Raw genomic sequence first — 20,720 nt, forward strand, 5'->3', positions numbered from 1 at the left:
TTGATAAATTGATTTACGTAAAGTTACTTGAAATTTTTTTCTTATATAAATATAATAAATGTGTAATTCTCGTGGATGATGGTTGTGTATGCTGAGCAAATACGCGAGAATTTCTTCCGATTCGCTTCGGGGGCGAGTAATAAATAAATATGTACAGCACACTTATTTATATTCTCGTCGATCTCGATCACGTGCGGTTGTAATTCTACGCTTTGGTGAAATCGCGAGATTTTGATTTTGATATCGTCTTTGCGGTTATCGGTTGCGCAATGGAAAATTGAGGTTTGCAACAAGTATTTTTTTTTTTTTTTTTTTTTTTATGTACTGCTAGACATTATCTGACCGGTTTCAATCGCATGCCAATTTAAAATGTTCAAAATGAGTAAAAATAGCATTTAACTACAAATTTTTGGTTCTACAACTACTCAAAATATGGAAAATAAGATTAGAAAATAATCGGCTATAAATGGGTAAGTTCAAGTTGGCAAAACAGCCAGCTAGACCTGCTCGCCGAGTGATTGAACATGATTGATTGAGTCTACAAGTAAGAACCAATCGCTTGATGAGCAGACCTATCCATTTTGTCTGTTTGAACTCGCTTACTTAAGAAAACTATTAAAACAATCAGTTTTTGAAATAATTTAATAAATTACAAATTAATTGTTATTGTATACGTAATAATTATTGTTTAGGGTATCCTTCGGCTCGAGCAAAGGGTCGATGGTAGAGACCCTCGTTTACGAGACCCCAGTGCAAGAGGAACCTGAAATCAATCATTTTCTGGACCACAACGGCCGCCTACCTCTTCCTATGATACCTGTGCCTGATACTGAGTAAGTCGTAATCTCTCAAAAGAAAAGTTATAATCGAAATTATGTCCTAAATCGCTTTTAATCTCTTGCCACTATTTTAACATCAAAGGTATTTTTTTTATCTTATTCTGAATGGTACGTCATTCGAATTAATAAATCGGGAAAGTTAACAGCGAGTGTATTTAGTTTCACGAATATCGAAAGTTCCATAATTTAACTTGATTTCTCTTGAATTTTAAATTCTTTTTTTAATTACGGTATAATAAGTTTTGTAATGAATATATTTTAAGACAATTATTAAGAAAATATTTTTTGTTAAAGATAACCATTACTTACTATAGAAGAAAAGAAGTAAGTTAGTAATCAGTAATCGCTTTTTTAGCAGTAAAATTGCAGATATTTTTCTGTGTATAAGAAGCACCGTTTGCACATTACATATACAAGTTTAACCGTGTAATAAGCTTAATTTTTGGTATGTAGATCGTAATAATTTAATTGACGGAAGGATGAAATGCCATACCTTACAGATACATATATTGAATATGACGCACGCATCAGTTTGTTTTTCGCCAACAGACTTTGGCAACAACTCGTAAATTAACACTCTAAAGTTTCGATCGCGGAAGCGATTATCGTGGATAAATCACGAGCACGAGAGCCACCCACGCGTGTGCGTTAACGTGACGTCAACTGACGCACCCGATACCGAAATAACGCCCGTTTCCACGTGCACATGCATCGAGGAGCAATGCCAGATCACGCGGGAATCGACGCATCGTCTATAAGTATCAAATCGGCCCGTCAAATCAAAACGTGATGGAAAATCTCGCCATCGTTGCATAAATTCTCCCCTCGCCCTCCTCCTTCCAGACTATGCTCACAACGAACAGATGTTTGTCGTTAAATGTAACAGAATACCGAAGCGAGGGTCTGCCATGACTGACGCAAGATGTGCGTTTCGGCGATGGATCAGCTTAATCGAAAATTTCTGCATGAAAGACAAGTTGTAATTTTATTCCCTCCTTCTCTTTAATTCTTGAAATCACTTTATTCTAGGAATAATTAGTTTTTTGCGCTTATGATTATCTAATCTTTTATATCCTAATTAAAAGTCATGCGCTATTATTAATTACACTGAGAGAAAAAATTATACTGGCAACTAAGGTATTAACCACACAAGTTTTATAAATTGAATTATAATATATAATTAAGTGAACTGTGTTATAGTTATTGCAACTAAGTTAATATAGTTGTTCTTTCTATATATAATAGTTATTAAAACTATTTTTTATTAATTCTCTTAACTATCAATTTAGTTGTTACAACTGTAACATAGTTACAGTTAACTATATAGTTCAGTTATATATAGTTCAGTTAACTATATATCATAATTTTATTTATGAAACTGTATAGTTTGTATAGTTGCCACCAAAATAATTTTTTTCCTCAGTGTACAAATTACACTAAACAATAAATTTTAATCAACTATTTGTTTTTCAACAAATAGTGGATGTTTCTTATAGCGCTTTTTACGCTAAAAAGGGGATGGTTTCTAAACAGTTCTTTTCTACTCTTTAATTTTTAAAAATTTTGCTTTTATTTTTTCATGCAATAACGTAAATTTATTATATATAGCCTTAAAAAAATTTAAGTATAATATTTTATAATATATAGAATATTTGGAAAGGCTGGAGCTAAATTTATACAATGTATCAATTAGAAACCTTATGAATGAATAATTATTGATTGTTCTACAATTTATTAATATTGAAAATCTCTCTCTCTCTCTCTCTCTCATCATACATATTTACAGATGCAATATTTTCTAAAGAAAAAGTAATAAAAAATTGTAAAAATATTAGATATAAATTCTTGAGCAATAAAAAATCTACTAAAATGCAGCTTTATTTTCTCGCTGGGATATAAAACTGACTATTCCCAAATTAAATCTCGATACGTATTTCTCAACAATCTATATTATAATAGAATCATCTAATTTTTGTCATGCTCAATTTGCTCAAATTTATGTGTCCATTTTTTTTATTTATACTATTTTTAATTATATTTTTTGTAAAAACTTCCAAACGTTCTCTGCGGTCGTGTTTACCTTGCGTTTCACGCAAGCATCTCATTTCCGATCATACAGCGACGGAGATGCCATTAGATATTCCTGGCGCGCGCGAACACCATCATTTAACCGGATCAAATGCGATAACGATTGTGTCGCGCGATAAGTAGCCGGCCATTAGGAGAGATACGCGTAGGCGGAAGTTATGAAGGTAACTTTCAAGATGCGACACGTAGTTTCTCGGGAATGTAATAGTATTGTGTACATATAATATATGCGCGAAAATAACTTTGACCACTTCATTATGCCGAGGCGCTTTTTTTTGCGCATCGATAGAAACTCCAGAGAAATCCGCGATGTCTTCCGTATTCTTTCTTAAACAGAGAGCCATTGATTTATGCTCAAATTTTTCGTGTAACAATTATACAATTGCACAATTTTATTACACGTCTTAAGATTTACAGAATAACGTTTTTTTAAGTCTTTTTTTTTCTCTTTCCAAAGATATTATATAAGAAATGAAGATCAGAGACGTGTATTTCAAGGAGGTTTAAACAGCTTAAAAAAATGGAGGGAAGCACGTGGCTTTTTATTTGTATCTTTTAACACGGGAATTTTTAGCCATTTTCTATGCCTATAATAAATGAACAATTTGAACGACATACTTTTAAGAGAAACCGGAGCTGGTTATCATAACTTTTTTCATAGTGATTTTTAGATAAAAGTGAATAAAAAATTTTTAAACATTATGTATATTATAATACATCTATATTTCTTAGACATTTAAAATATTAATTGTATTATTATATTAATTATATTAATATATTATTAATTTATCAATAACATAAATAACATTATTAATATATTATGTGAAAAGGAAACGTCCTTAAAAGCATTTTAATTTCGCTGGTGCACGCGATCATGAAAAAATGTTCATTGATAATCAGGTTCAGTAAAGAAATTCATGCATTTCGTGACTTCGACGGTTATCACGTCCGTGTCAATATTACGTGGCGATAAGATTGCGAAATGATTAAGAGAGACGGCGCGACGGTTGGACAGTATGTACATACATAGCTGCAACTCGATTTATTGTCAATTGTGCCCGTTCACGGTAACGCGCGATCGCGAGTGCGAAAAGAGTGCAAGGTGCCTAGAGAGTCATAGACGTAGAGAACGACGTAGCTGACTTTTTTTCGCGGACTCACTCACGTGCCGATGAGATCATCGCGATTCTTTATTCGCGCGCGGTTACGTGTGCCGAAGGTTTTGTAATCGCGCGTGATTCTCATATTCAAACGTACGAGAGAACCGTTGGCGAAACCGACGAAGCAAGCGCGGTGAGTATCTCGCCTCTGAATAATGCAACGAACGTGCTTTGGCCCTTAGTCCTCCCGCGTGATGTTTGTTTGCTGATGTGCGTTATTCAAGTTTGGAGATTAAGCTCTTCGATTCCGACGTCACTGCGTGCTCGCAAAAATTCACGGCGTTGTATAATTTATAAGATCGTACGAAGGCTTGACACACTGCTGGAATTTAAAAAGAAAAGTGAGAGAGAACACGCTTTTTACTTCACATTGTTATATCTACATGGAAAGAACGTCCATACAGCATGGAATAACATTTCAGTAATATTGCAACATTATAATATTTAAGCAACATTGCAAAAACATTGCAAAGTTGCCACAACATTGTTATAATGTTCTATGCTGCTCTCTAAATTCTTTGGAGTGGAATCCCACTCTAAAAGTGTGAAAATCCTGCCACTCTCTATCAAGACTGGCAGGATTTTCACACTTTTAGAGTGAAATTCCACTCTTTTAGATGAAATTTCACTCCAAAAATTTTAGAGAGTGTATAGGTGATTTTGTTGAAATATCTAAAAAGTTAGCTAAAAACAGATTTAAAAATAATTTTACTAGACCATCAAAACAATTATGTAGGATTCAAACATGATAAACAAGGCTGCAAAAAGTTTTGACATTTCAAACACTTGATTTAACTGTTTTGTAAAATTATTTTAATAGTACTGTTGATGAGCAACCATCCCCTCCATCAAAAGCTAAGCGCCAATACTAATGGTATTTAATCTCTGACAGAAGAAATATTGTGCATGAGATGATCAGTTGCTCATCAACAATGTGATAACCTTATTGCCATCAGGGCATCGTTGAAAAGTTAGATTTCCTCATCACCATCGTGGCAACCATCGTATTAATTAAAAAGGAAAAAATAATTTTTGTTTTTGTTAGATTATCAGAAAAGACCTTTTTTTTTAAATGCATAATGTTTCTCTTGGATCATAGCGTTTTTATCTTCCTCTTTTCTTTTTTTTTTTCTTTATTGTCAATCGAAATGGATTCTTTCTGGTTTTTTCTTTCGCACCTTCTACAGTAGACGTTTCTGCGTCTATCAAAAAGTACCTTTTAGGTTTCAGAAAATTGATCGAGACATTACGTATATTTCGCGTATTTCGCCGGGTGAAACACCTGCGGAAGCAAGATCGATTCAAATGGAGGGATCTCGTCGGCATGACGGTAGATGCCGGCACCCACCCGAGTTTCACGTGCCCTGGCTGCAGTCACGAACAGTCACGAAGGGAATAGAAGCGCCTGCGTGGCGCGTTCCGCACCGCTATGTTCGGCGTGTGTTAGTGGCACGCACACATCCGGTGCCGCGAGGCAGTTCGCCGCCCGCGCTTCCTTTTCTTCCTACTTCTCTCGTGGGGTAAGACCCCTGCCTGCCCCTGCCGTCCGCGTCCCACCCTGTCGCCTCCTTAGCGCACGTCCACGCACGTCCACGCACGTCGTCGCCGGCGTGCGTGTACGCGCGTCTGTGTACTCTCTCACTCTCTTTTTCTCTCCCACCCCGGTCTTCCCTCTTTCCCTGCTGCCGATCATTGAGCCAGGATAAGCGAGAGGAGCGCGAGAGCCGGAGCGGAGCGGAGCGGAGCGGAGAGACAGGCAGGCAGGCAGGCAGGCAAGACGTGTTCAGTACGCCCGTGGCCCTCTCTTGACGTGCACGGAGTCGCGTCGTGCGTCTTGCGTCGTGCGTCGGTCGAGCTACCTGTGGCGACGCCGAGGTCGATCCTTCTCGGGAGGAGCGTCGACTACAAGAAAGAGATAGAGAAAAAGAGATAGAGAGATCGATCGTCCAGTCCCGTGGATTAGAAGTGCGCGCGTGCGACATCCAGGTAATAACGAGGTGGCGTTCCCCGGCAACGTGTAATACGCGCCCTTCAACTCTGGAGCTGAACTCCGATCGAGACAATCCCGTGGCCTCGACTCCACGATCGCTCCCCGATCGGCCGCAACCGCGCGCTCGCGCGATCCTTTTCTCTTCTTCTTTTTGTTTGCCGGCTTTTGTTTGCGGGGTATGGGATATATGTCCGGAAAGGTGCGTACACGCCCAGTGAGAGGGGAGCTCACTCCTCGAATAGGTTTGGGGTACGATGGAATTTACGGTGCGTACATTTCGTTCCGCGCTCATTGCAAACCGCACGTCTTCCTTTAGGCACGAATCTTCTGAACGTTTAAGACTAGTGTTCATAGTCAAATCTTATTTCGAATAATGTCTTAAGATGCTATTACGGCTCTGTCATTGGTCGATGATATCTTAGGACAAATACTTGAGACGACCGAGAAACGTAAGAATTGACTGTTAATATCGATTTAAGAATCCTTTCTTTCCTAGATCTTCTCTTCCAGATGATCTGATAAGAAATCAGTTTCGAATTGATTTGATCAAGTACCATTATTTTCAGTACTTGTGCACTTTGAAATTGTGGGTATTTAACTGTACATGAAGTTTGATAAACAAAAAAGAAAAACAAATTGAAATAACCAACAACTGAACTTTATTTTGTAATGTTACGTATTGAACTATACATGTGTTGAAGTTTAGTGGGAGTTTTTCAAGATGAAATCTTTTTGTGACAAATTCATACTTGCAGGTCTATTGACAGATAATGGCGCGTTCGCCCAAAAGCGTGTCAATGAAATCATTTGAGCACCAGCTTCTTTTACTTCTAAAAAAGTTCTAAAAGCTGGTCCTGTAGCGGGTTCGTTGAACTATCCCCTTCTTTGGATATTATTAGCGCGCTTGCTATCTGAATTACGCATTGTCTACGGGATTTACAAGTGAAAAGACAGTTTACATAGTTCACACGTATACGTAGACAATCGCTGTTGACGTTCGCAACATCGCCTACGTTAATAAGACCGCGATGCAAGCTACTGCGAATCTAAAGTCACATCGCCGTTAGAAGCCCTCCTCTAATTGATCAGTATTTCAAGTTCCTCAAGCAGGAATACTCTTATTGCTCAAGGTATTTAAATATATCTTGCGAAATATTAATTAAACGCTATCAAATCTGCTCCGACATAAGTAGGAATATGAGAAAGTTCATTAGGAAATTTCAACTTTAATATTCTCTATGATAAATTGTCTATCGGGTGTTAACAGGAGTACAATCAACAGTGGAACGACTCGTGACTAGCGTACGTTAAAGCTAAATTTCTTATTTCGTGACGGGCAGCGAGTCGTCCTGTACGTTGATCGAGCGTTGCCGAGAGGTCGCGTTGCCGCCGATCGAATCGCGTCGCCGGCGTGTCTGTCCCTAATAGCGGACTCCCATCGATCCGGCGCGGGGAAGATTGCGAAAGGGACAGGTTACCGGAATTATCCACAGGGGTGGACGGAGGTGGGAAACGCCGGTAGGGCGAGCAGGGAGTAACCCCCAAACTCACAGGTCGCTCGTGGTCGAAACGAAAGACTTGTTCGAAAGGTAGTATGTAACTTCGACGCGGTGATTTGAAACAAAATATCGCCGCGTCTCACGCGTCTTTCTTTAAATTATCTAGAAATGCGTTCAGACTTTCCACCCCAGTGTTCTCAGGTATTATATTTTATTCGTATTGTTAAACAAAGATATAAAAATGATACCTAAAGAGCACTCGGGTGGGAGATCTGAACGCATCCTAGGAGAGAAAATCTGGGGAAGAAGACACTCGAAGGAGTTTCGTGCCTAAAAGAAAACGCGAATGTCCTAGACATTGTACCTTTCTTGTAACACTGTAATTAGCAGTTAATTATTCGTGACGAAGCCGTCATCTACTCCTGTAGAAATGGTCGAATAGTTGCCGTGTCGACAATGAGAAACGTGGCGAGAGATCGATACGAGTACGCTACAAGTATCCGATAGTCCTCTTCCCGCCTCGACGATATCAACATCGTCACTACCGGTGAGAGAGAATACGCGGAAAGAGACGTAGAGATTCCGCACAGGTCGCCATAGTAACGGGCCATCTTGACACACTGTGCAGCCATTCTCATGCCCGCGCGTCGCCGTCGCCGTGGAAAAATAGACTCGCCGAGTCCTTCGGTTGAAAAGCCAACAATTTCTTTTTCAACAAACTCAATCTTTAGGACCTTTCCAATGCTCGTTCGCGTGTCCTTTCTTTACTGAAAGGATTTGAAATGGTTCTGATAGTTATAATTTTTTAAGTATCTCTGCTACTAGTTTTATGAAATAATAAGAACCAAAGTAGTACAAGTAGCACTATATATTTTTAAAAATGTCCCTGCAACAATTTATGTGCGTTTATTAAATGATAATGTAATAGCGACTCAACTACACTATATAGTTGAGACTTTATTCAAATAAGATATGACTAATCATTTATCCGATTCAAATAAGGTATGACTAATCAATTCTACCGATATCTATAAGAAATTACCTAATGAGAAATAGCTTTCAACAAATAATTAGAGGTAATATCACTTATAGTATATTGGAAGGATAGTTGCAGTAGCTCAAGAATAGTAGACTAAAGATAAAGATGTTTTACGAACAAAAAAATATTCGAAACTTTAAACGTGTTTTTCTCAATATGTTTTTTAAAGTTAGTGTTATACATAACTTTTACATTTTTTATCCAATTCCCTTGAAATTTAGAGTGGATTCTCTTATATACAATTTAAAGAGTATGTAGAATTATTACGATATAATGATAACTTTTTTGCAATTAACATTTTTATGCGAAATTTTAAGCGAGAAATGCAATAATTTTTTTAAATGTTTATTTTGCTAGAAATCAATTTTTGAAAAATCTTACGTACTTCCTTATTTGGTAAATGGATGATGAAAAGTTTTTATTTTATTTTAAGTCAAACTATGTAAAAAAACCATTACAAAAAATTAAGGTCTAAACCAGTCTAAACCAGTAAGATGAAAAACCGATAAGAGCCGACACAAGTTTTTATTATGTAACAAGACAGTTGTTTATTAATAATTAACCAGCTTTATATATTTCGACACTTGGTTTGGGTTATTCTCAATAAATAACAGAAATATGAAAATAGAAACACAGAAAGACATCGGTCACGGTTTCATAGGTATATTGATCAATAAAGTAACGTTTTACTGTTATATTTTATTATCATGACTATATTTCGATAGCTCTCGATACCTCTTTCGTCCTCATGGCTTTTATCAAATTAATTTCACAAAAAATTAAATTAAATTTGCGTTCAAATTTTATTATTGTCACATTATAGTTCCTAAAATTATTTTGTTTTTTTTCTAACGAATCTCTGACGCGTGACCAGTTTTTAAATTCGCTTTTAATATCCGTCAACATTGAGATCGCAAAGTATCGCTTGTCCGACAGATGAAAGAGACGAATGCGTATATTTACGGTTCTTCGGTTTCCGTGTCGTTAACGAAGTTTTTTTTTATGTTTCATCGTCCGAATACGTCATTGCGCAATGCATCGAGATGCAAATTGTGACGGGTACATACTCGAAAGGAATATCGACCGTCCTCGTCCTCGCACGCGGAAATCACGCACGATTTAACCCGCAAGCGTTTGCGTCACGAAACATGCGTTGCTCTGCAGCAACAAAAACGTTGTGAACTTTTTGTACTTTTAAGCAGCGTATTAACGACACGTCGTTACAAATACGGAACGTCTTTCTCAAGTATCGCGGAAGCGGAATTATTAATTATTTTGCCTATGTTCCACACAGAAAAGAAATTGCAAATGCCTTTTTTATTTCTCCTTCGCTTTCTTTACAAAAGCGGGTCTTAATCCCAAGTATCGCTTGTCACGCCAAAAGATGCACGATACGATAAAATATTTGCCCAAGTTTTATGCGTCGCGTCGCGTTGTAAAAGCGCGCAACTGGAGCGATTCAAGTTCGCGGCGAAAATTCTATGCGTCGAGGAAAAAGAAAGGAAAAGCGATAGAACAAAGCCACGTTGATTGTGATCGATATACACGTTTTATTAATGTCTCGATCAATACAATTATTGATTACCTATCCAACGATTGCTAGCGGTCTTTTCTCTGATTTATGTTGCGTATTCATTTTGGCTATTTTCTCATTTTTAGAATATAATTTTACTTGTGACATACGTACAAGATATTAAGAAAAAAAAGTTGTTAACCTGACTGAATTTTTCAGCTTGATTAAATTTTTTTACTTCAAGTATTTATGTATTTAAATTAAATATACTGGGTATCGCGAAATTTGTGACTCAAAATACTATAGAAACAGAAGTTCTCGGATAATCAAGTAAAATATTTATTTGTAGATTTTTATTTCAAGCAGTAAGTTTTGAAATTTAAAACTGGCCAATCACAAATTGTTTGGACTGTCGCATGTGCGGTAGTATTAATGACTACATGGCTAGCGACCATTTAAACGTAATCTCTGATTGACTAGCTTGAAACCATTATATTTCAAAAGTACTGCTTGAAATAAAAATTAACAAATAACCATTTTACTTAACTTTTTGAGAATTTTCTAGTATTTCGAGTTGTGAATTTCGGAACTCATTGTATAATTACTTGTATACTTGAACTGAAATCATATTAACAATTTTTTCCTCAATGCATTTTTCAAAGTATCTAATATTTACTTTGATGGTGAATTTTTTAATTTCTCCAATTAAATGGGCAGTATAATCCGTGCAAACGATGTCGCTCGCTTTGATTTTCATGGAACGAGCTTATCGAGACTTGTTTACGAATCCTAGCGCTTCGCACAACTCTGCTTTATCGATCCGCGTGGAATACGATTTTCATAGAAAATGAACTTTTAACATCTCGTACGAGTGCATGCATATATTTAGAACGGCATGTCGGGCTTATCGGGCTTCCATACAACCTTGCAGCGAATGGCATTTATTAATTTCAAGTATCGCGAAACGTCGCGAGGGAATGGATTCTCTCAAAAAGCGGTGATGCAATTAGCAACGTTGGAGGAATCTCGTGCGAATGTACGCGTTCATGTTCTGCCAGTCAACATCGTATATTATTATATAAATCTCCGCTTGATGATTCCTTTAATTAATGTTCCTTCGAAAGAGGTTCTTCACTCTTTACATAATATAAGAATTTAATCAAAAGTTGAGCATTTTTTTGTGTATTAATTAAGGCATTTTTGAATTTTTTTAAAAGTTTAATTATTACTTTTAAACTTTGTTTTGTTGATCAGTGATAATTTATTTATGAGTGAAAAATACATGACCTTGCTCCACTTTTTTTTCAAATTGGAAAATCACCTTAAAATTCCTTTGAATCTGTCGATTTTTGATAAGAACATTTAATAAAGTGGTGTTTAATTTTAAAATATTACAATATTTTATTCTTAGTAGTTAAAAATGTTTTAGTTTTAAACGTTTTATTTAGATTAAAGCACTAAAACGTTTGAAATTAATTGTTTTATAGTTCTTTAAACACCGTTTAAAACTAAACCATTTTAAAATATTTAAAAAATAAAGACAGAAATAAACACTAATACGCGTGACATTTAGTCCTGAATATTCGAGTTTTTCTCGTGTTGCTGCGAAAATTGACGGACGAATTATCGTCGCAAATGCAGTGTCAGGAAAAATAACATGTTCGCGGCCGTGAGCCTGGCGTCGGATGATGATTAGGATGATGTCACGAATTTCCAAGGCCTGAATCGCTCTTGCGAGGTGTTTAACTGCCCGATGACGCCAGGCGCACTGTCGGGCGTCAATGCGTAAACAATAATAGCACGTGTCTCTGCATGCACATTATGCAAACTGTCTTCTCAAATAAATATTACTTGCGCAATAACGCTTCATTCCGACTCGATGAAGTCGGGAACCTAAATTCCCAAGGATCCTCTCTCGGTCTCACGAGGTATCCAACGAGGTGCACTGCGAGAATTTCTCCGACGAACTTGACTTACGGAACATCGATTTGCGCGACTTTACTATATATCAAAAGATGTGACTTGGGGTACGTTTTATTATCGAAAGGATGGAAGGAACCTTCGTATTTTTCGTCGCGGGGATTCTAAAGATCTCATTTAAGACAAAATTCAAGCTCTGAAAGGTTTGACCCTAGGATTTGGATTTGAAACTCCTCATCGTATTCTGGGGGGGATAAAAACCTTTCCTTGTTTGCTCTATCGAACCCTCTCGCGGGAGGGCTTGTCGAGGATCATAACTCGGCGCAACAGCTTCATCTCGTGAGGCTACACACGCATTCCGCGAGGAGTAGCACGTCGCACTTTCCTCGCGCGTTAGAAGGAATCGTTATCGACGCGCAAGATCAATTCCACTCCGGCGCGCAGCTCGGGCGACCATGGTCAGGAACCGGTTTCACAGCCTCGTCCCGGCTGCGTTTTCGTTTTCCTCCTCTTTGACTCGAACCCCGGTCGACTCGTTTTGGTCGATTACGCGCGAGACCGGCAGGATGTTGCGCAAGATCATGACTCCCTCGATGCGCGGTCCGACGATCGAGGCCTCGCACCTCGGTACGTGCGATCGTTATCCCTTTTTCAGAGGATCGGCAATTCTCGTTCGCGCCGAGTATATTACTCTCGTGACCTACATCGACATACGCGTCTTTGGAATACCAAAGAATACGAGCCCATGCCTCACCGAACAAAGATAAGGATGTGTCCAATTAAAACGTATTTAGAAAAAACGTGTGTATTGAATTTAAACTGTAATACATTGTATTTTTTGCACTCATTGTTTTATACAATATATAACAAAAAATTATATTCTCTTAAATAATACATGTAAATTAATAAGAGCTTGAGAGCTTAGTTGATTCTCATTGCTAACAATTGTACATATTACTTGCAAGTATAATTTAATGATCGAATTACAATCTTCATATGATAAACGTTTCGACCTATTTATTGTTAGCAATGAGAATCAGTTAGGCTTTTGAGCCTCTATTAATTTATTGTTTAAGTGCCTAATTCAACACGAGCCTGAATAATAAATTGTTATTGTTTAATTTTATATGTATTTTCTTATAAATCAATAAAAATTCTGCTTGTATATCATTAATTTAATCTTCTTTTAAGACTTTAATAAACTTTAACTTCAGCCAAATATTTTTTTTTTATTTTTATTTCAATATTATAATAATTATTTAAAGAGTACAATATACTTGTTTTGATACTAATAATGTTTAAAAAATTACAATTCTTTGAAAATTTTATTTTGTATCCGATATTTTTTTCTCTCAATTCGTGAAAATTATTATTGAATAATGAATATATTTTTCTTTATGAAATTAACAAAATTTAACACAAAATTTCTTTATCTAAGTAAATTATATTCATTTAATCTTATATAATCTCATTTCATTAGAGGAGACAATGGTATTATAATCTCCCATTTACTATACATCGTACAGTAACTTTGTTAATATGTTAATCAATATTTTGAATTGGAAACTTAATTACATTCGTTAATATGTCGTTCAATTGATTCTAGACTCAAAGTTATGAAACATTAATTAATTAATGCAAACAATCTTATTATGACGGAGAAGTGTTACAACAAATTAAAATAACAGATACGACAATATCGGTCGAAAGCAGTTCTTAGTGCTCAATAATTTTTTAGGTGAATTTATAAACATTCATAAAAAACTCTCAAACTGCGCGCCGCATGTTTACCGGACTTAAAACACAGCTTTTTACGAAAAACCTCAATCATCCATACCATAAAATATCATCATCGTTTTCTTCCATTTAATGTTTTAATAGTATTCTAAAAACAAGCATGTCTTTTTTCTGTGTATCATCAAAGATACACTCAAAGAGGCAATGTTTAATTTTGAGAAGCGTTTTATTTCTATCTTTATTTTTTAAATATTTAAAAATGTTCCAGTTTTAAACGATGATTTAGAAAAAACTAAAACATTTAAAGCTGTTAAAAATATTTCAGTGTTTTAAATGTAAATACCGTTTAAAACTGAAACATTTTTAAATATTTAAAAAAAAACGGAGACAGAAAGAAAACATTTTAATACCTCTCAATTAACCATTCTTTTTTTGAGTGTATTTTTATGTAACGGACGAAAATGGACGAAATGTCGTTCAATCTCTCGGCGTAAATCGCTCAATTATTAACATCCAAATGCTCGCGCGCAAGAGAGAGATAGTTGAACGTAAGTGCTCGACATCGCGCATTTGACGCTGGACATAAACCGTAATATCACAAGTGTGCATCCATCAAAGCGAATGAATTGGAGCCTCGAATAGCGAGGAGAAACGGATGAAGGTTAACACGCACTCGACACATCCAAACATCCAGTAGCTTATCGGGCGCGCACGTTCGCGCGGTATTGCCGTGGCGCGGCGGCCTATTTATCGTGAAAAATAAATAACCCGGTTTAATTCTATTCGCAGCCGAACGCAATTTTTATCGGCAAATGAGTCATCGCATCGCGCTCGAAACGCTCGCCTCGGAATTTTATCGTGCGAACGACAGGCGATAATCGCTCGGGAGCTGTTGCTAATTTGAGTACGATATGAATTCACCAAAATATTATTATTCTTATTATAAGTTAGAATTGTTACTATACGAATAGTAACTAATCTAATTTATTTCAACACACTGAGAGAGTGTATATTGTACAGATAATTGTATATATGATGAAAGAATTAGGATAATTTTAATTACTAATATAGTAAAATATCAAGATTTATCTGATGAAAATAAAATAAATTTTTTATCTATTATAGTAAATGCAATAAGTTACAGTAAATATAGCTAACTTCACTGAAAAAATGTTGCAATTATCAAAATTTAACTATATTAATAGTAATTTTTTATGCCAACTACATATTTATAGTTGCTTTCACCATGCAAATTTATAGCTATTATTAATTACTATTACTGCGTAAACAGTAAGCGAATGTTGAAAAAATATTCGTAATCATTAATGGTGATTTTATTTACTACATTGAAATGTTTATTTTATTTTCATCATTGATATTTCATTAATGTTTTATTAATATTACTTGAAATTATTACAACTTACAGTAATTTTTTTGTAGTTAGCAGAAGTAAAAATATGAGGTTATTATAATTAATATTATAAGTGTAATAATAGCTATAAAAAAATGAAACTCTTAACCATAATTATTTTACCATGCAATTTTAGTCATAAATTCTTTCTTGCAATGTCGCGGCGTACCCTTTCGTCTTAAATGTACATTTAATGAATAATATAATCGATATTTTTATTTTCGCCGAAATTAACCTGGCGACAATTTTCCCTGCTGGTGCACATTTGCTTCGAATATCTGTGTACTTTTCAATCTCGAACCGCGTCACCGTGTGATGTCGCGCGTAGTATTACAACCCTTTTGATCAGCCCCTCAAGAAGCAGCCAATTTCTCTCCTTCTCTCGGCATCATTTTACATACATGTCTGCCTTCCCTCGCCTTCACTTCTTGAAATTGATGACACAGTCCCCCGAGGATATACATCGGATCGAGTTTTTATGAGCATGCGATGGTAGATAGATACGTTTATACTATGTGTACCGTCACACGCACATGGTAAAGTACGTAATTTGGCGACTTAATGATCTCGCGTGATAATAAGAGAAGCAGGCTCTCTTTTTCTCTTTTTTTTTGTCTTCGTTCAACCCTTTATTATCCCACTAATTGTGAGAGAAAAGTATTTGAGATTACAATCGAATGTTATAATAAGTATCGTTAGTAACTCCATTTTTGTAATTACTACTGCTATAATGTTAGTAATAATAACGTACAACGTATTGCACTGACAAAAAACGGTTGCAGTACTATAATTTAAATGTAGTGGGCGCTGAAAATAATTATAATTGATATTTATTTTTTTTTGCTAATCATATTTACCCTTTTTAGATTTTTTTAAGGAACAATTATAATAATATAATTTGCATTGTATTAAAAGATTTTAGGATCGCTGATTATGAATCTATCAAAATTCAAAATCTAATATGACGGACCAAAATATAAAACTTGCTTGAATTTGAAACTCATACTCCAAGAGTTTTTGAGATCGTTGGGATTTAAAAATTTTAAATATGAACAAAATTAATTCGACTTTTTTTATTTACATTTTGTTAGCTATATTAAGTTTGACATCTTAAATTTGAAAATTTTAATTTAAAATTTTTAATCAGCAAATCGAAAAACTATTTGGAAAATAAACATCACTCAAATCCAATAAAATCTAACATTTTGATCCGCCACATAAAAATTTTGGAATTTTTACTACAGATTGGTTATTAACGAGCTCAAAAACTTGTATACCTAAATCAACTTACGCGTGTATATAACAAAATTTAGCATTTTCATTCGCCGCATTTATTCTGCTATGAAATTAAGTAGATATTTTTTACATAGATCTTATCTTCAAATGAGCCTAGAAAAAAGTCGTCATCTTTATTTTTGTGGAAGTGAATTTTTAAAGGGTTTTCCAAGCGAAAGAATTTAATGACTGTAAATACAATTATTTTTGGTTAATGTAACACATTGTATGTCATTATTACTAATATAATAGTAAACTATGAAAACATATTCCTAATTATTTTAACACACATTTACTTATATTTAAACATATTAATACTCCTGTTTCTCTCGGTGCTCTTTTTCGGAGCAATCGATCGAAGAACATTCAATGGAGAGTAGTACTCAGAACGTTTCTCCACATTTCCGCCGTTTTATTCCTGGCTTATTTGCCTAAACGGCAATGTCGGCGGTTAGGTGAAAGGTACGCGCCTGCAGGGAGACATTCATTGTAATTGCATTGGTTCGTTCATGCAAGTTTCGTACAAGTGTCAAGGTGAACGAAAATGCATTAGATATGCATCACGATAGTGCTTAACCCTTCTCATACTGTCACGCATAAATTTCTCATCGGTTTTCACGTGTCATACACTCAAGCTTCATGAGCAGTTCTAATCCCAAGGCACAATTATCACGGAATAAATACGCATGATGAAGATTAAATGGGATTAGTGTATAATAAAATCTTTTTTCTAAATATTATTGGATATTAGTATATAATCAGAAATCCAAACACATGTTACACTTTTAACAATTTTTTTTCTTCCCAGTAGAAGGCATTTTGTGCTCAGATCTGTATTGATCATACACCTCCTTGAAACTTTTTAGATTCTTGACTTATCGATTTTTTAATTTTTTCGCGCATATTCAATTTCTCTCGTAGCTCGTTCCCATATTTCAGCCTCGCTTTCCTAGATGACTTGAATCGCGTTCGCGACAGGAACGCGAGTCGTTCGTCTTGACGGAAGAGAGATGAAAGTGCACTTTAGATATTACGCTTTTCGATGGTGGAAAGCTCCCGTCCGCGCATTGTTTATTACGCGAATTACGGAGCGGTCCGTTTTCAGAGATCCACAACAAAGCCATCGTCATTCCCGTTGGCTTGGTCTGTATCCGCGATAGTTGGCGAAACGCCACTTGTGCAACACGTGCTCGCGTTGCGGGGATTTCCGCTAAGATGAAAACGGATGACGGAATCCCGTTTCCGCGAGTCCAGGCGAGACGAGACTCCTGCATGAATTACGTTCCGTCGATACCGAGCGATTAACCTCGTTACACGCGCAACCGGATCGACTCCAGGCCAAATAACGATACTTGGTACATTTTATTTCATTAGTCGTTTACGTAAGAAAATGTTACTCGCGAGAATGTGAGGTCGCGAGCTTCGTCTTGGTTCATCGCATTTATTAAAGCAACGGGGTTAACTTTCGTAATTATTGTGAATTGAGCCTTTCATTCCGGATGTACCGGTTAATTTCGAGGGTACGCTTGAACCGACAAATTCACCAATTTTCATGAAGCCGTTTTAACGACGAGGTTGACCGATATTGCAGCCGTACATTGCAGTGACGCATTAATAAATTACGAAGGACAATATCTGCGAAAAGATCGAACAAACTAAATATACGCAGAATCAATATCTTGGAATTGAAACCGATATCATTCGCGCAGCGTGCAGCGTGGAAGAGCCAACGTTTTCTATCTTGAAACACGCGACATTTCCCTTATTATTCTTTATTCACGTCCAAAGAGCGATGTTCATTGTTCCAACTCCAAGGTGCCATGATGAAGCGAGGAGAGGAAAAATAAATTTACAACAAAGGGACTCGAGTTTACATTAAATTGAACACGAGCTCTGTTTCGAAAATAAATGGCCCATTATTAACAGCAAATGATAGCTTCTTTTGACAATTTATACTTTACGTTTGGGAATGACGCCGAAGAATTAAAGGGAGAATTTACGGAATTTTCGACCTTGCGGAGTAAAGGTGAATCCCTTTGCAGCTATTTCGATGCTCTTTGTGAAAATATATTTTATTTCGCAATCCGCTGGCGACTGTCGGTCCACCGATGCCTGACTGCACCGCGTAACGTGGATGACGTCGTCGGTAAGTTATGTAAGCAGCAAACGAGCAATCAGACGACCGACTTACATTTCATCACTCGCAGACTTGCGTAGGGACGCTTTGCCTTGGGACCTAAGAAAGAATCGGAAAAAAATACATGTATGTGTGTGTTTGTGTGTGTGTGTGTGTGTATGTAAAGATAGGAAGGGATTGGTGGAGAGAATATTGTTTTATTAGCACAACACTCAGTAAATATTAACCATGACACAATTCTTATCAACATCAATTTGTTAGCTATAAAATTCTATCAACTACCCTATAGGAAGAAGTTAATCGGGTACATAGAACGAACGTAATTTACAATTTATCGAAAACAGAAAAAAGAATGTCTTTGTGAGATAGCAAGAGAGTCGTGGAATACTAGGAATTAATATTATAAAAGGCACTTTTAATTATTAAAAAATCACAAATTAATGGTTCTTTGTAGATTTTACGCACTAATGAGTGCCACAAAACACTTTATGAACATTTTATTAAATAGATTTTATTTGAAAAAAAAAAAAAAAAATTTTTTTAAATAAATTTAAAATAAATTTTTTTGCTTAAAAAACAACTTTTTAAAATAAGTTCTTTTCTTCTAGTAAGCATTATGCAACATCCACTAGAAGAATGTAAAGGTTGCAAATGCTTAAATTTTGGTCTTGAAATTAGCTGCAAAGAAGAAAACAATGAGAAATTAATTTGTTTTTGCAGCAACAATTGCTACAGATATATTTTGCTGCAATTTTAAATAAATAACTTTTAAATGAATAAGTGGATCTAATTAAATTTTGCACAAATATTTATTAGAGTTTTATTAGTATATGTAAAACTTTTGATTTAATTGGTAATACTACTTCCCCATCAAAGCAAATACTGCAAAACATGATTTTACATAAGAATCAAGAATAAACAAAAAATTAAATAACTTTTAAATCGATAAGTGAATTGTGCTCAATTTTTTCACAGATACGTAATACTAGAATATTTTATGAAATTTTTATATTTTTAATAACGTTTCGAGATATGTATAGTCATATCTCAAAACATCTTCCATGTACAAACTTTTCGAAGACAAAAAGAAACTCCTGAAAGCCTTGGCTAATCTTTTAATCCATTCTAATGGAAATTACGAAACTGAAAAAAAAAATTTATTTGACGCTCGATACGTTAGTCCTTCAAGCAATCGGATTAGGCGCCTTGTACGTGAGAATCACACGTGTGCGTGTACAACGGACGTTTTCGAGGGAGATTGCTACACGCTTCTGGAAGGGTGGGACACGCGAGGGGGCGTGGCGACAAAAGCGGAAGTTAAATCGTTAAATTTTGCTTAGCTTTTTTCCACGAGGCTCGCGAGGCTGTCGGAAATCCACCCTTCACTTTATTATTTGAGACTTATTAGTTCTTCGAATACAAAGGTTATTGTTAAATGGTATATTTTTAATAAACAGAACACGATATAATTGGCTTTCCCATTTATTAATGTCCTTACAATAAAATAATTATTAAACACTATTTTGTCTCTTTCAAATATCTATGCTGTAGTTATTGAAAATGGAAGATATATTTTACTAATTACACTCGTAAAACGAATATTTAATTTTAAGAAAACAAAAGGTTTACTTTTTCTCAGTTATAAAAAAAATATTTTTGTAGTTTTAAACGATGTTTAAATTCAAAACATAAAAATATTTCATGCTGAGGATGTTTCAACTTTAAACGATTTGTGTTTTAACGGTTACTTTAAATCTCAGTGATTGTTTAAAACTACATATTTAAAAGCGAAGTCAAAAATGAACATTTTTGCATCGTAAAATTAAACGCTTCTTTTACGAGTGCGTAATACTCGAATGTAGATTATGACACATGCCTCTTTCACGCCTCTGTACTAATAAGATACGTTACATTTGATTTCAGCGAAGGTAGAGAAAAAGTACGCGTCTCGTTGTTGGGTCCGCAACCGTCGCCGGCGACACCAGGCGTTCTCTTGCTAGAACCGATCACGCACTCGACAGGACACCCTCTAAACATGGCCAACAATCCCGCGGAACTTTTGACCACGCACACCGAACACACCACGCCCGCCTACCACACGCAGATCAGGTA

General features: G+C 35.7%; 1 protein-coding gene across 4 annotated transcripts in view; it reads left to right on the top strand.

Moving 5' to 3' along the window:
* LOC105196117 overlaps positions 1-20,720 on the top strand; it is a 116,380-nt gene that overhangs the window by 67,979 nt on the left and 27,681 nt on the right. For all 4 annotated transcript variants that reach the window (XM_026131992.2, XM_026131991.2, XM_039458440.1 and 1 more), the window contains 2 exons: positions 693-833; positions 20,532-20,717. In XM_026131992.2, the coding sequence (XP_025987777.1) occupies positions 693-833; positions 20,532-20,717 (327 nt within the window). The remainder of the gene's footprint in view (positions 1-692; positions 834-20,531; positions 20,718-20,720) is intronic.

The sequence above is a fragment of the Solenopsis invicta genome, chromosome 16 (assembly GCF_016802725.1).
Source record: "Solenopsis invicta isolate M01_SB chromosome 16, UNIL_Sinv_3.0, whole genome shotgun sequence".
NCBI lineage: Eukaryota > Metazoa > Arthropoda > Insecta > Hymenoptera > Formicidae > Solenopsis > Solenopsis invicta.